We start from the raw sequence: 15607 nt of genomic DNA, 5'->3' as shown, positions 1-15607 counted from the left end.
CCAGAGAAGAAAGCTGTGTGGCCTTCAAAAGTGTGAATGGGTCCTGAAGGTAGAGGAGGAGCAGGGACATCTGCAGCACCAACGTCCTCCGAGCAAGGCGGTCCCTCTGCCCACATGCAAGTCAAATCCAGAGTCGGCCAAGTTTTTGATTAGACTATCATTGCTACCACCAGAATCCCCACTCCAATGCTTTATGTCCACAGAAAACATGGCATTCGCTGTCCGTGAACTTCAGCCCACAGCCACGAAAAGAGCAGAGCTGCCTCATCTCCTTAATCCTCAGAACAACTCCATGAAATTGGATTCCACTGTCCCCTTTCACAGATGAGGACACTGAAAGGCACAGGGGCAGGGTAGCTTACGGGGACCTTCAGACTCCCACACAGCAGACCTGAAACTCACACTCACATTTAGCTGAGTCCAAAGTCTGGACTTCTTGGCATCAGGTGACCAGGTTCCTGTAGACGTGTGGTCATCACTGGGGTCACCAGCAAGGGGTCATCACTGTATCTTGAATTTGCACTTTAGTTTTGGCAGCGCCAGCACAGAGCACACGGGTGGGTAGTGGGGACATTCTGTGAGTGGCATTCTGACTGGGTGCACAGGGAGACGGGCGAGGGAGAGGTCGAGCAGGCCAGAAGAGTCCACGCAGGAAGAAGCGCCAAGCCCTCGGGGACTGGGATGAGCCAGACAACTGGGGTCACCGAGCCAGCGGATAAATCCACACAGACCTGCTCCCCACTGCAGCCCCACAGTTTGGTGTCTGAGCTTAACAGCAAGACAACAGAGCTATGGAGACAACCAGGTTTGAGTTTGAAACTCATCTCTACCATTTCCTAGATCTGCGGTCCCCTCAGGTAGACCGACCTGGGGTCTCTGTTCCCTCGGCTGTCACTGGAGGTACCGTCCCCTCGGAGGAAGTGCTGGGATGAGGTGCACTCTGCCCAGCACCCTGAACATGGTCCCTTAGCAATACAAGTCTCCGTCCCCGTGTACTCGCTTCATACACATCCCCATCCCTCCCCTTGAGGTCACCAGGCCGGTTACCACCAATGAGAGCAAGCAGGAGGACCACCCCCAATTCCAACCCTGTATTCCATACTCCGAAAGAAAGAGAACTGATCTTCCTGTATTTTTCCGTGCACAGTCAAGCACATGGGCATTTGTAACGAGGCTGCTCAGGGACATCATGCCCCATGCCTTGACCTGGCCTTTTACTGAAGGCAAATTGCAGACCAAAGGCCCGCCAGGAAGGAGGTAGTGGGGCCAGCCTGGGACTCCATCTAAAGGCCTGGGGGTGCTGTCCTCCTCCGCGGAAGAGGCTCTCTTGCTGCAGCTCCCCAGGAGCAGAAGCATGAGGTGGACAGCAAGTCTCTCTTGCTGGCCTTTGGGGAGCCTACGCCAGGACCCAGAAATAGGGGTGCAACCCGCACTCTGAGCATGGGCCCCAGAGTGTCTGTCTTGGCAAGTGGAATCTTCACCTGGAGCCTGGTCCTGTATGATGGCTCAGCCTGGAGGGCTGGAAGCTCAGAGTCAAATTCTAGAGGGGCCACGTGGACATGGAGTGAAGGGGGCCACGCTAGACTCCCCCTCCTAGCCTCGTCCTGAGGAGTCGCCGCTGCTGCTTGGCTCAGATCCTCTGCCCCTGGTGCCCCCGCCCCCAGCTGCTCACAGCTGCACCTTTTCCTGAGAATTGTGCTTGACCAGGGGTGCCCCTTCCAGAGGCCTGGGAGGCTGCTCCCTCACCCAGCGGCTCTCAGACCTTGACTGATTGATTTGGGGTAGAACTGGCCAATCTCCTTCCTGAAGGTGGGAAGCTCCTGGGGGCAGTGGCCGAGGCTGGCTTGGCATCCTCCCTGTCCTCTCTCCTCCCCGGCTCCCAGGTTCCTCCAGGCGCTCCCTCGGTTCCGCCTTGCTTGGAATCCGACCTAAGGCACCGCCCCCCCCAGGAGCCTTCCCCCCGCAGCAGGGTGACAGTGGCAGAGACACAACCCCCATCAGATTCCAGCCTCTGAACCCATGGGGAACCCAGCATCCAGAGAACACCTCCAGTGGCCCCTCCAGTCTGGAGAAACAGAGCCTGGGCCACAGCCGACCGCGGCCACTGCGAGCAAGCCAGCACCTCCTGCAGCCCACCCAACCATCCTGTCATCCTGTCACCAGCCACGGTCACATCGCCATGCCCCAAGTGTCCCTCTGGAGAACTTCGGTAACCTCCCTACTAAGAGAGACCAGGGACTGGGGGCTCTAAGGACATCAGACAAAGCAGAGGGAAGCCGGAAGGAAAGGGGTACACTGGAGGCAGAGGCAGAATGGCCACCAACACCGCCAACGCTCCAGCTCAGGATGGCACCGCGACACCGGCCTGGGGAGAAAGGGCAGCGCCGAACACGGAGAGCACGTCAGTCGGTGACTTAGGAACATCCACCAGTGTCCCCAGCCGCCTGCACCCACCGCAGGGAGGGAGGCTGCAGGCCACCGGCCGCTGGAGAGAGAGGAGGAAGCCAGGGGACCAGCAGAACCTGGCGAACCTGTGTCGGTGGAAGGTCGTGGAAGGTCGCAGACGGGCAGGATGAACACCTTGTCCCAAACAGTGAGCACAGGTTGGACTGGATCCAAGGTGGGGGAGATTCTGACTCTCCTGGGGAATGTGATTAGCATCCTGAGAGCCGGGTGGCGGGGAGCAGATCAAGGTCACCGAGAGTGGGCAAGGAGTCAGGCAGGGCCGTGGCCTTGGCAAAAGACCCTGCCTCCCCGCATCCCTAACGAAGCTCAGCAGTGGGCGAAGGTGGGCCCACAGCCACCAGGCCACACTCCTATCCCCAGGAGGCAGGGTGACACTGGTGGCAGGAGAGGGGATGGACCACTGGTTTTGAGTCTCCAGAAATGTGGGGCGCAGTGGGGACCCAGACCCTGTCCACGAGGCCCACGCTCCACCAACGTGGCTCCCCACTCCCCGGCAGAGACTTTTAAAAGCTGATTTATGGAAAAGCGAGACTGCAAGAGCGGCCACGGAGAGCTCCGGATGATTAACAGAGGGCCTCGCAACAGAAGCACCACGTGGCAATCTTTACAAGGATGCGGGGACTTGGGGACCAAAAGCTCCAGTTTCAGGGTCCCTTTCATGTGGGTCTGTTAAGGGGGACACTCAACACGTCTCAAAGAAAACAAAAAGAGGAAAGCATTCAAAAGGCTGGAACGAGTCTAACGTAGACGTAAATGATACGAAAGGGAATTCATGCGTTTTATTGGTTGCCTGTTCACAGCCCCACAGTGTGTGGTGGAAGGTGACATCAGATGGCATAACTTACCACCTGGGTGACCTTAAGCAAGATCCTCAACCTCAGTGTCTCAGTCTCCCCATCTATAAAATGGGAATCATCATGACACCTACATCTTAATCGTTACAGTGACAAGTACTCTAAACTTCAGAAAGTTTCTAGCTCATAACAGATTCTCAAAAAAGGCCTCTTTTGAAATGCAAATCAAAACTATTCTAAGATTTCATCTCACTCTAGTCAGAATGGCAATTATCAAGAATATAAGCAATAATAAGTGTCAGTGAGGATGTGGGGAAAAGGCACACTCTTACATTGCTGGCGGAACTGCAGATTGGTACAACCACTCTGGAAAGCAGCATGGAGAGTCCTCAGAAAACTTGGAATGGAACCATCATTTGACCCAGCTATCCCACTCCTTGGTTTATACCCAAAGGACTTAAAATCAGGACACTACAGTGACGCAGCCACATCAATGTTTATAGCAGCTCCATTCACAATAGCTAATCTATGGAACCAACCTAGATGCCCTTCAACAGATGGATAAAGAAAATATGGTACATATACACAGTGGAATATTACTCAGCCTTAAAGAAGAATGAAATTATGGCATTTGCAGGTAAATGGATGGAACGAGAGAATATCATGTTAAATGAAATAAGTCAATCCCCAAAATCTAAAGGCCAAATGTTTTTTCTGATAAGTGGATGCTGATCCATAGTAGGGGGTGGGTAGTGAAGAATGAAGGAACTTTGGATTGTGCAGAGGGGAGTGAGGGGAGGGGTGAGGCGGTGGGGGTGGGAAGGAGGTAGAATGAGACAGACATTATTAGCCTATATACATGTATGAAAAAAAATTTTTTTAAAAGCCCTCTTTCCTTCTCCCACAATCTCAAGAGCCACTGCAGAGGTGGGACACGTTTGAAAAAGCCAAGAAACCAAGCAAGCCCTGAACAACGACACAAGGGAACAGTGGAGCACTGTCTGGAGGAGACGTCAGGACCAGGTCCTGGGGGTGGTCGAGTTAACGTGAGGAGAGGTCATTGTCACAATAGAGTAAGGCAAGAGACTGGAGAATTTTTTAAAACTTGAAATTCATAATGTGGTTCTTCCCCAATGTGAAAACTGCTGGCTTAAGAAAAGATGGAGTTTTAGGGGAGAGAGAACAAAGCACATCCCCAGGCTCAGTATGGAAATGACAGAGACCCAAGACCACCCGCACCGTGCAAGTCCAATCGTAAGAACCATTCTGCTGGGAAAGTTGGTGGAGGACTAGGGAGAGCCCAAGATCAAGGGTCCCACCTACAAAGGAATCACTTTATAAGTTCTATAAAATGGCAAAGACAGGGGAGAAGGGGGCACAGAGACCAAGAGGAGAAGAGCTGGGGACTTAGGGGTGAATATTTTAGAAACAAGTGGAGACACAGTAAAAAGAATTGTCACAGTGGTTAATGATAAAATCAAGGCCATTTAGTAAAAAATAAAGAGAAAAATCTTTACAAGGGAGCACATAGGGACCCAGAAAATGGAAAAGGGATACTTTGTGCTCTGAGGACTCTTTATTTAGAAAGTCTCCAAATGTAATATTTTTAAATTAATAGAGTATGATAGAGAGAGGGGGGAAAAACCAGAAATAGACAAGAGGATGGTCATGCAGAAAATAAATCTGGCCTAGTGGCAATGTTTTTCAGGGGGTGTTTTTAGGCAGCACGTTTACATATTATCACTAAGAGAATTTTCCAGTTCACACCAGAAAGGCAAGGACCTCCCCCTGACAAGGAAGAGACCAAGACTTAAGCACAACTACCCAGACTGGTGGCATTTCCGGAAGAAGTCACATTGATACTGGGTTGGGGAGTTGGCACCTGCTTGTGTCACTTCTTCACCAGTACGTCTGTCCTGATCGGGCACCGTGCTGCGGGGTGGGGCCCCCAGTGTCTGCCCACAGAGCTCTTACCTCTGGTGGGGAAGCGGACAAGCAGACAGCTGGGATGCAAGAGGACCACTGTCCCTCAGGGGTACCGATGCACAGGGCTGGACATGGAGGTCCTTGGAGCTCACCCCTAGTCTTCCATCCCTCTTACAGACAAAGAAGCAGAGGCAGAGAGATGGAACGGCTAGCACCCAGCCATCAGGCAGTGGCTTCTGGAAGCTAACATAACTGATTACTCAATATGCTGATATCAAATCAGTTTTATTTCCGTAAACAGTTTGGAAGCCTCCACAACAGTGTCCAGCCACATCAGTTCAGTGTCAGATTTCAAGGTGATATTTCTGATATTTTTAGCAAATAGATTTCACGAGTTTAATGAGATTGCGTCCACCTGCCCTCTTGCTGCCCCAGTTCCCCACCTTAAATGACTAGGCAAGCTTACCCCCAAAAATAAGTGGGGAGAGAAAGCCAGGGAGGAGCTGCAGAAGCCAGAGCAAACGTGGGCTGGCAGGCGGGAGGGAAGCTCTCCCGGGCTCACGGCCCTTCTCTCTAAAGTGGGCGTCTCTCACTCCAACATACATCCTATGTTTGCTCTCTAGGCAACGCATGGCCTCCTTTGCATGTTTTTAACCTCGAAGCAAATGGTATCCTCCCATCTCTAAAAATTTTCTAAATATCTTTCCCTTATCCATGCCGCTGACTGTCCAACAAATCCACAGAGACTATTCATTAGCTAAACAGTCGGCTCTGCTTTGAAACTTCTATCACTAAGGACAGAGATCTGGGTGGAGAATCTGCACAAGAAAGACGCCACCTGGGTGTATCTGTGGCCCAAGAGTAAAGCCTGAACCCACCGGACTGACATCCATCTCGCTATCCTCGTGCAGCCGGGGCTAAACGCGGAGCTTGATCCCCACTGGCTTCCCAGGGAGCGACAGCGGATGGGCATCCGAAGGCGGAATTAGCGCGAGTCATTACACGAGGGTGCTCTCAATTGAGTGCCCCAGAGTAAATAGTAATTACATGTTCCTTCTAGATTACTCTCAGCCCGAGACAGGAGAGAAGAGAGTCATGGATGGCTGACCACAGTACCCTGAACGTGCTCACGAGCGCATGTGGGCTCCGGCCGGTCACAGGGCTGGATGCAGAATTCTCCCCTAAGAGCGTGATGCGCTTCCACCAGGCCCTTGAAATAGCCGAAAGGGCTTCTCGGAGGCATCAGGAATCACCCTTCCCTGCTCCCACTCTTCTCTCCTTACTGAGGGCTCCCCAGAGGGGCACCATCCAACCTGTGGGAAACAAGCCGTGCCTCTTGGTTACTCTACAGGAAAGAGGAATCGGCAGGATGCAGAAACCACACTGCAGGGACTCCAAAAGCTCCAGGAGTAATTAAATCACTTCCCACCATCGCGACTGTGCGTGGGCAGCTGTATGTTAGGCTATGGACAGCAGATTTCCACAAGAGTCAGGCGGTTTGTCCAGATCCCCCCAAAGCCCAGACAGGTAATAGAAGAGGATGCTCATGTTTCCACACCCAGGTCACTGGAGGTGGACAGCAGCCACCCTCTATGGGGGCTGGAGGGCAACCAGCTGTATCTGAACCACCTCCAGAGAAGCACCCTGTGCTATCTTTGCAAACTGCCTAGGGGACTTTGGAGAAATGTGGGAACTTTGGAAGTCTCCTCCCTCCTGGCCTTTTGGCATGGAACCCTGGAAAAGGTCCACAAAATACCCCAAATGTCCTTCTCCTCCCCACAATGGCTCTGAGAAGTTATTGTCTAGCAGGCACTGTCCAAGGGATGGTTTGTGGGTCACTTTAATACTCACAACTCCATAAGAGAGGAGTTCTTATCACCCCAATTTACAGAAGAGGATACGGGGTGAAATGAGAGGTGGGAAATCCGGCCAGGGTTGCATCTGGCACAAGGTGGATCAGGGATCAGTAGGTTGACTCTAGAGTATGTTTTTTACCCCTAAAACTTAACAGAGATCCCAAAGCAAGGGAATAATTTCATCTAAAAGTGGTAATACTTCTGTGGTTAAAGGAACACTTATTCTATCATTTTTATTTTAACTTCATGCCAACCTTATAAGAGACTCAAAGCTGAGATCAGTCCCTTTGGACAAGTAAAGAAAGTAAGCTACAGTCAAATCAAGGACTCACAAAGGCCCCCCCATTTGGCAATTCCCTCCCAAATCCCCAATGGCTCCTTCCTTTGGAGGCTGTGAAACACTGTCTGCATTCCTGGAGAACTGGGTGCCCTGGACTTCTCCAAATGTGTGGAAGCCTACGCAACTTCCAGAGCGGGGAGGTGCACAGGGAGGGGTATCAAGACCACAGAGGTACAGAACGAGGGTCTCTGCAAATTACAAAGGAAAATTGAAAACGCAGCCGTGGCAGGGCATGGTGGTGCATGCCTGTAATCCCAGCAACTCAGGAGGCTGATGCAAGAGGATCACAAGTTCGAGGCCAGCCTCAGCAACTGAGCTAGACCTTGTCTCAAAATAAACAATAAAAAGGGTTAGGGATGTGGCTCAGGGGTTACGTGCCCTTCAGTTCAATCCCCAGTGCCAGTATATATATGCAGAGGATCCATGGACCCTGATCGGTTTTCCACAAACCCTCAGTTGTGCTTAGGGATAGAGAAAGGTAAGTGCAGAGAACAGACCAAGAAAAATGGGGTAAAGCCACAAAGCCCAGGAGAAGCCACTTCTGGGTTCATGGCCTTGGATAACAGGGACAAAGCCTGACTGACCCATCATCATGGGTTATGGTAGGAGCACAGTGTTCTGGGGTTCATCAGAACCAATAGTTTTAAACATGTAACCTTTTAGAGTCAGAGGCCCTCAAACCCCCTTCAACCCTCATTTACCGTTGGAGGAACTGTGCTCTCAAGGAGCATCCGCACCTTCATTACATCTGAACCTGGAGTGGGGACTGGGATGGACACCTGGCACCTGCCTCCTTCCACCGCACACCAGGCTGTCTTCTGACCACCAGAGCTTGCGAGGAAGCAGCCCTCAACCTGGGGTCTCTTTCCACTTGACTTCATTGTTCGACTCTTAATTCCAACATAATTATAGATTCCCAAGGAGTCACAAAGAGAAGGTAGAGGCACCCTGAGCACCTTCACCTACCTCTGCCGTGGACTTGGGCACTCACAAGACCTACAGTTGTTATGTAACTTCAGATACACTTGGGGTGGCAGGTCTCCTCCTGAGACTGACTGAAAGCAAGTAATCCAGACACTTCTTTCTCCTATCTTATCCTGCACCCTCATTGCCAAAAACCCTAAAACAGACCCGCGCACGCGCGCGCGCACACACACACACTCACACACACACAGCCTAATCAGCAATAATTTCACTCCTGAATATTGCTAGAAAGATCACTAAGTCAAGCTAATCAATTGTCTCAGCCAGCCACCAGGCCCCAGGAGAGCCTAGACTTTTCGTTGCTGTCACTTAACCCTCAACTGCCTGAGTTTTTATGCTCCGTCTTCCACATGAGAGCCAAAAAAGAAATGCTGTTCTGGAAAGAATCTGGTACCTAAAATGATGTTCCTAACTCAACACCTTTCAAAGGCCTCGTCCGTGCTAATGGAAGCAGACACTTTGGAAGGCTTCAGAGGGAAGGTCTCCCTCTTATGTGTACCCCTGGGACCACAGTGGTTAAAGTAAGGGGAGGAACACGGGGCCCCACAGAGTCTGAACAGCCAGAGGAAGCAGGTACGACTCAGGAAGGGCAGAGAAGAGAGCGTGGCAAACAAGGGAAATATTCACAGGAGAGATAGCAGTTTAGCAATTAGATCTGACGTCGACTTAGACAAAGCTTCTTTACTGAACAGATAAATTCCTCGGAAGATGCATGCACATGTGATAGGAGATCTCTCTCTCTCTCTCTCTCTCTCTCTCTCTCTCTCTCTCTCTCTCTCTCTCTCTCTCTCTCTCTTTCCCCGCTCTCTCTCTGGACAGAAGAACATGGAAACAGGAGGGTCATGGAGTGAAAAGGCTGGGGCAGGAACCAAGAGTCCAAGGACATGGGCATTCATGGCTTCAAATCGTGCCCGCATGATCAAGAGGACGGAGGGAGTGAAGGGCCCCTCGGGAGAAGAGACTCTGCAGGTCGCTTTGCACGCATGTGTTGAGCATGTATTATGTTCCAGCAGTGCACTAGGCACTGTGGACTTCAAAGGTGAAGACCAAGGAGGCCAAAAGGGAGACGGTGACAATCCAAGTGTTTAGAATAGTACCTGCCAACTGCTCGGAGGTGGGGCAGAAGGACAGAGTGAGGAGACGGAGCACTTTGTAAGTTTGGTGGCACTGTGATTCCATTCCAGATTCCCTGCCTCGGTCAGGAACCAAAGGGCTTATCAGTGGAGGAAGAAAGGAGAAGGGCCTTTGCCTGGCAGCACAACGAGTCCCACACAGACACAGGAGTGTCCAGGGTCCTGGGACTCGGCTTCTCATGAGAGGCCATTTCTTGCAGGTGATCAGCACTTGGTCAAGTGGTCACATTAGCAGGGAGGAGGATAGAGCGGTCACCTGCCACCCTGTAGGTGTAGCGGTGTTGTCTTTTCAACCAGGACTGGCCCAGTTACTCTGTGGGAACAGTGCAGACTGCCCTCTGATACTGTGGGGTGGAGAGGGGTGCAGGGAGGGACGCAGCACCCTAAGAACCGAACTGCTCATCGGGATGAGAGTCAGGGCCGAGAGGTGGAGGGGACTGTTTCTACAGCCTGAGGAGGCCGCCTGCAGCCCTGCTGCGTCCTCCGCCCTCCCCCAGGGCTTGCAAAGCCTCGGGTCTTCCCAGCCCACTTGCGCTCTGGTTCCCTAGTGGTCAGAAGGTTGGAGGGGGAGCACGGTGACCCACCCTTAGTGGTAGGCGTGGGAGCCTGTCTATAACAGGCCATCCAGCATGAGGAGGGAATATGCTCCGCCAAGCAAATAAAAGTGCCAACACTTCTGGGCACAGGGCTAAGCACTTGGTGCATCTCTTCCAGCAACCCACAAGGCAGCTTCTGTTGTGATCTCCATTTAGCAGAGGGGAAGAGTGAGACCTGGAGTGGTTTGGCAGCTCTGTGCCCCAGCAGAGGAAGGGAGGTGCCGGATGTGACCCCTGCCTGTCCGACTCAGCATGTGCTCGAGCCCCAGCTCCATCTTGTCCGCGGGAGGCACAGGTGAGGGTGGGGGCGTGACAGATCACCCCCGAGCGGCGCTAGCGGGGGAACTGAGGCACGGCCTTGCTCCTGCGGGACTCCTGGTCTTCCTGGAGTCTGGTGAAGACCAGGTGCAGGGAGATCAGCTGGGGACCGTGAAAACCCCAAGAGGGAGAAGACTTCACAGAGACGCTGATGTAGATGTGGAAACGCTACCTTGACGTGAGGGGAAACCAGACCCACGGGCCGCCACGTCTGAACACAGAGAAAGAACAGTAGCCAGGGTCAGGGGAAACTAAAGAGCCAAAGGATCCTAGAAGGAACGTGGGCTGCCTGGTGCCTCTGTGACGTCACGGAGAGGGGAAGCAGCCCAGGTGGAAGAAATAGACACTGCTCACTTGGTTGGTGGTAAAGTCCAAGTGCCCACAGGGCCCGCAGAGCCACCCTGCATCAGGGATTCCGGCCCGTCCTTTCCAAACTGGAGAAGGAAATCTCACTCCGGGGAGCCAGGGCCTGTGTAGCAGCCACATGGTCCTGACTTCCCTTCTGCCCTAGTGCACTCAAGAGAACAAGGGGAGAGGGAGGCCAGAGGCTTGCCTGGGCCCAGACTCCTGACCTCAGCGCGGCCTTGACATTGCTCGACCTTGGCCAAGTTGGTCCTCACTCCTCCTCCTGCCTCCACCTGGGCACAGAGAGCCAGCTGGGCTTGGAGGTCCTCACGGGAATAAAGCTGAGTGGGAAGACCTGTGAGCTTACTTTCCAAAGGGAAGAGCGCTCCGCGTCTTGGAGGGGCAGCTCCACTCCTCCGGCCCACCAGGCTGCTGGCAGATGGAGCCCAGCTCCTGTCTCCGAGTCTCACCTCCGCACTGGAGGAGGAAAATTGGCTTGGGGAGGTAAAGGCACACAGCCCCTCCAGCCCCTGGGTGAGCAGAGGACCCCAGTCTGCAACGGGGGAGAGGGGGGACTTTTGTGACTGCTTCAGCGGGTCCCAGCTTCCCTTCCAGTGTGGCCCCCAGCCCCGCCCTTCCTCCCACCTTACAGAGCACAGAAGGGGTACAGCAGCCTGGAAATGCTGATGGCTTAACTGGTTTAATTTTTTTCCCCAGTAGCCCTGAGGGGTTTTAACTCTTTCCTCCTGCAGAAACCCAGCTTTTGGAGTTGAATGTTTAAACTCTCACTGGGAGACTCATAAATATTCGGAGTCACTCTCTCCCTCTCTGTTTGATTAGGAAATGAGCCTTTAACTCAATGTAATCCCCAAGCCATTAACAAAAAAGCCCTCAACAGTTCCACTATTAGAATTTCACTCTTAACCCGCTGAGGATTGAATTAGATTAACATAACTACCCACAATCTGAGTTTATTTTCTGTGCCAGATAGAAATGTGTTTTCAGGAAAGGCGAGAAGGGGGAGGGAATGGAGGAGGGGTAGAAAAGAGGGGGAGGATAATGAAATGTAAAAATAGAGATAAGAACAAGATGGACAGATCCACTGCGGTGCCGTGATAGGAGGAGTCGCACCACGTCTAGGGTCTAAAACTCCTGCCGGCTGCCATTTTTTATTTATGGGGTATTTGGAGAGACTTCAGCTATGTAAAATCATTTGAATTAGGGGAGGAAAGTGCTCCCCTACACTCTCCAGGTATTTGCAATTCCTTCCTCCTGGAGATTGATGGTCCTACACCTGAGCTTGCTGTATTCCAAAGCACCTGCTCAAGGGCCCCACTGTCGCCAGTCTGGGAGGAGGTGAGGACTGGATGCCGGTGTGTCCCAGGGAGGGAGGGAGGCCACATCAAACGGCAGGGCATGCTCACGGGCAACTGCTCGCTTCCAGCCACAGAGAGAAACAAGGGAGGAATGGGTTCGAAGTGGCAGACATGAAGTCACAGACGGCCCCGTGACCAATTGTATTTAAGAAATCAGTTTGGAAAAAAATGAGTTTGATGGGAGCTCAGTCCACATAAAATTAATCGTTATTGAAGCAGAAAGTAAGTAATCAGAGGCTGCCTTGTGCAAACGCACCGAAGTTCCCCCCAACTGCATCTCTGTAACTAAGCCCGTTGGGTGTGGAAATGCCACATCCTGAACCTGACAGGGAAAGCCAGGCCTCCAGCACTCTACCAGACAAGCCCTCGTCCCCAAAGCATCCCCGAATCGCCAGCGGAAGGGGCGGTCTCACCTGAGTGTTCCAACCAGTGCTCTTCTCTGTGGACTGTTTAATGCTAATGAGAGCACAGGATTCGTTCCGGAATGTGGGACTCTCCCCACTACATTCAGTCAGGCCTGGGGTGCATGCTGAGGAGAGGGAAGGAGAGGGAAGCGCCTCTCATAAAGCACCACACTTTCTCTGAGCCTCTGAGACTTTAAAGACCTGGAAGTTCAGCTTTGCACACAGTGGACCGCTCTGATTTCTGAGTGCAATGTCTCCATCACTTGATTCCACATGAGCTTTAATTAACGCTCACCCACCAGCTGCCACTCCTGCATTGTTGTGGGAAAACCTTAGCAGGATGCGTCTATCAAAACAGTCCTTGGTTTTGCCCAGGAAAAGGGACTTTAGATGATGTTAGCATTTTACATCCTACATGCCTTTAATGTTGGGCAATGATCAGGGTTTTACTTTTTGAATTTTAAAATTATGAATAATTTGAAGAAACAGAAAAGCACAGATAATAAATACTATGACACCTATTAAAAAAAAAACAGTCCTTGGAACAGGAAAATTAATAATCCTACGTGTATAATTCACTTAGCTTTTCTTTTTTTCCCCTGGATTTCATGGACTTTAGTTTCCAAACTAGGTCTTAAATAGTGACATTTACCACCCCTACACACACACGCTTGTACACACACACACCGAACTCCTTATTCTGGATTTCTCCACTGATGAACATGTCCTTACTATCTGGACATATGAAGTTCATCTTCCAATTTCTTATTCCTTCCTGACCTGCTTTCCACTCTCCAAAACAATAAACAAAGGGATTAAAGACATTAATAACTCTAAATAAAATGCGGGTGACGAATAAAGAACCAAGAAGAAGGCAAGTTAAGGTTTCATAACCATCAACATAAAAACGAGATCAAATTGCCTCTCTGAACGTGTGAGTATGCCTCTGCTAACTTTCATCAACTCTTTTGCTAACAAAACTATTTTGTTTGTAATCAAAAACAATTTAGACTTATTTGCTTTGTTTAATGCTTTCAATTTGTTGGAAAGATCGTTTCTTTGTTAGGATATTGTTTATGGGAACTAATCAAGAAGTCATCTTCTCCAAGATAACATCTGGTAACCATTGTGTAAGTGAATAGAAACCCATGATAAAAAAAATGAGATACATTTTAGAAGTTGTGCATAGAATATGTAAAATACCATCACTTAATCCACCCCTGCCCCAAACTTAGGATCACTGTTGCATAGCTGCTATACAGCAAATCTCCCCAAATCTCCCAAATGCAGCATTCGGGGTTAATGCTACACATTATCCAGAAAACTAACATCCCACCACCGGACACTCGTGACAGGTACACCCTGTGCATGCTGGACAGTGGCTAAGTTGCGGGGGCAACTCCAGAGCCACCCGATGTGCACACACTGTTGGATTGTCTGAAACAAGCCCCGCTTTGACTTGAGAATCATAATATTAAGTTTCTCCTTTGGCGAAACATGCGGAGTGATACATTCAGCAACTCTCCACACCTGGCTTCTTCCTTTCTGACACTCTTCCCTCCCTTCAGGATTAGGAAAAGCCCCCAGTGAGCGAGCTAGCCAAAGCCTGCAAAGCAAGACAGGTCCTCAGCTCTCATCTCAGACTTCCCAAAGCAAACTTGCTCCACGGAGGGAAAAGAAGTCACTTTCCTGTGAGGCGCGACAGAAGAGCTCATCACTGGGGCTGTCTCGACTGTCGCTGAACGTGGAAGCTGCCAGGGTGAGCCCAAATCTGGTGGGACCCTTCCATCATCACCTGTCCCAGCCAAGCAGGTCTCCCCCCTCCGTCACCTTCCCCAGCCCACCCAATGCGGGAGCTGCCAGCAAATCAAAGTTTTCTCGCTGGGAGACACAACCGCCCGCTGAGCCGCCTGTGAACTTCGCCTTGCCCTTTTGATTTACTTACTTTTCCTCTGCAAAACAAATAAAAACATAAAGGGCCCCGCTGATTCCGAATGAGTTGGTGTCACCGTCCTGCCCAGCCATCCCCAGACCCTCTGACCTTGCCGTGACAGGCTGTGGGAGGAGAGGTTTTCCCTCCGCCACGCGGGGATGCTTTCGTGTGCGGAAAACCAGGATGAAAAGGCAGGCGTGGGAGATATTTTTATCCATGAGAGAGAGAGAGAGAGAGAGAGAGAGAGAGAGAGAGAGGAGGGAAGGGGGGTGTGTAGGCAGAAGGGCAGAGAGGTCCAGGGCAGGCTGGGCAGGAGCGCAGGGAGAAGTTAGGTGACTTACATGCTTGGGCTGGCGTGGGGGACAGGGCTGCCGTGGACGGTCACTCTCAGGTGTTTCCAGGGGCTGATGACTCGTTGTTCGGCTCCTCCGGCACCAGCTGACAGTCCCCTGTCTGTGTCTCTTTGTGACTAAGGACACAGTACTCCCAACCTATAAATAGATCCCGACTCCGTGATTGATATAACAGGCAGCTGACAAAAAAAAAAAAAAAAAAAAAAAAAAAAAAAAATCCCACAACCATAACCAGGTCTTAAACAAAACAGCCAAACGCTCTGGACTTTCAGCTCCACTGAGCCCCACGCAGACGCCACGGCCTCCGAAGGGCCCAGGAAAGCGGCGAGTGACATGTATCACCAAGGGGGGGCGGAACGGGGAAGGTCAGGCATGGTGCGGGGGGCAATGACTTCTCTAGGTGCAGCTTGCACGTGGGGTCACTGAGCTAGTGAGTGACAGCCCACAGAGTCAGGGGAGGAGCCAGGGCAGGAGGGCAGGAGGGCCTGACCCCGGGAAGGAGAGGCCTCCCTGGATCCCCAGCCCCTGGCCCTGTCAGGGCCAGAGTCACAGTCCTGACTTGGGAGTGTTCGTCAGCTCAAGTGCTTTCCACGAAAGTTTCCATGCCTCCTGCCAAATCAGCAGGCAGGGAGGGAGCAGAGTGCTCCCAGCTGGGGTGGGGGGTGCGGAAGGGCTTCCTGGGGGACAGGCAGAAGGCTCCTGCAGGGTGAGGAGCACATGCAGGTGAGGGTCCAGGCGGAGGCTGGAGTCGCTCTGCCTGGTGGGCCCGGGCCTTTGAAAAGT

At 51.8% G+C, this 15607-nt stretch overlaps 1 protein-coding gene across 1 annotated transcript in view; it reads right to left on the bottom strand.

Moving 5' to 3' along the window:
* Positions 1-14920, bottom strand: part of Esrrb (estrogen related receptor beta) — a 161612-nt gene extending 146692 nt beyond the window's left edge. The window contains exon 1 of the mRNA XM_047540216.1: positions 14813-14920. Within this exon, the coding sequence (XP_047396172.1) occupies positions 14813-14814 (2 nt within the window). The 5' untranslated portion in view covers positions 14815-14920. The remainder of the gene's footprint in view (positions 1-14812) is intronic.
* Between the last annotated feature and the right edge of the window lie 687 nt (positions 14921-15607).

This window comes from Sciurus carolinensis, chromosome 2, assembly GCF_902686445.1.
Source record: "Sciurus carolinensis chromosome 2, mSciCar1.2, whole genome shotgun sequence".
NCBI classification, from domain to species: Eukaryota; Metazoa; Chordata; class Mammalia; order Rodentia; family Sciuridae; genus Sciurus; species Sciurus carolinensis.
The sequence above is the reverse complement of the archived record's forward strand: the minus strand, read 5'-3'. Positions and strand labels throughout refer to the sequence as shown.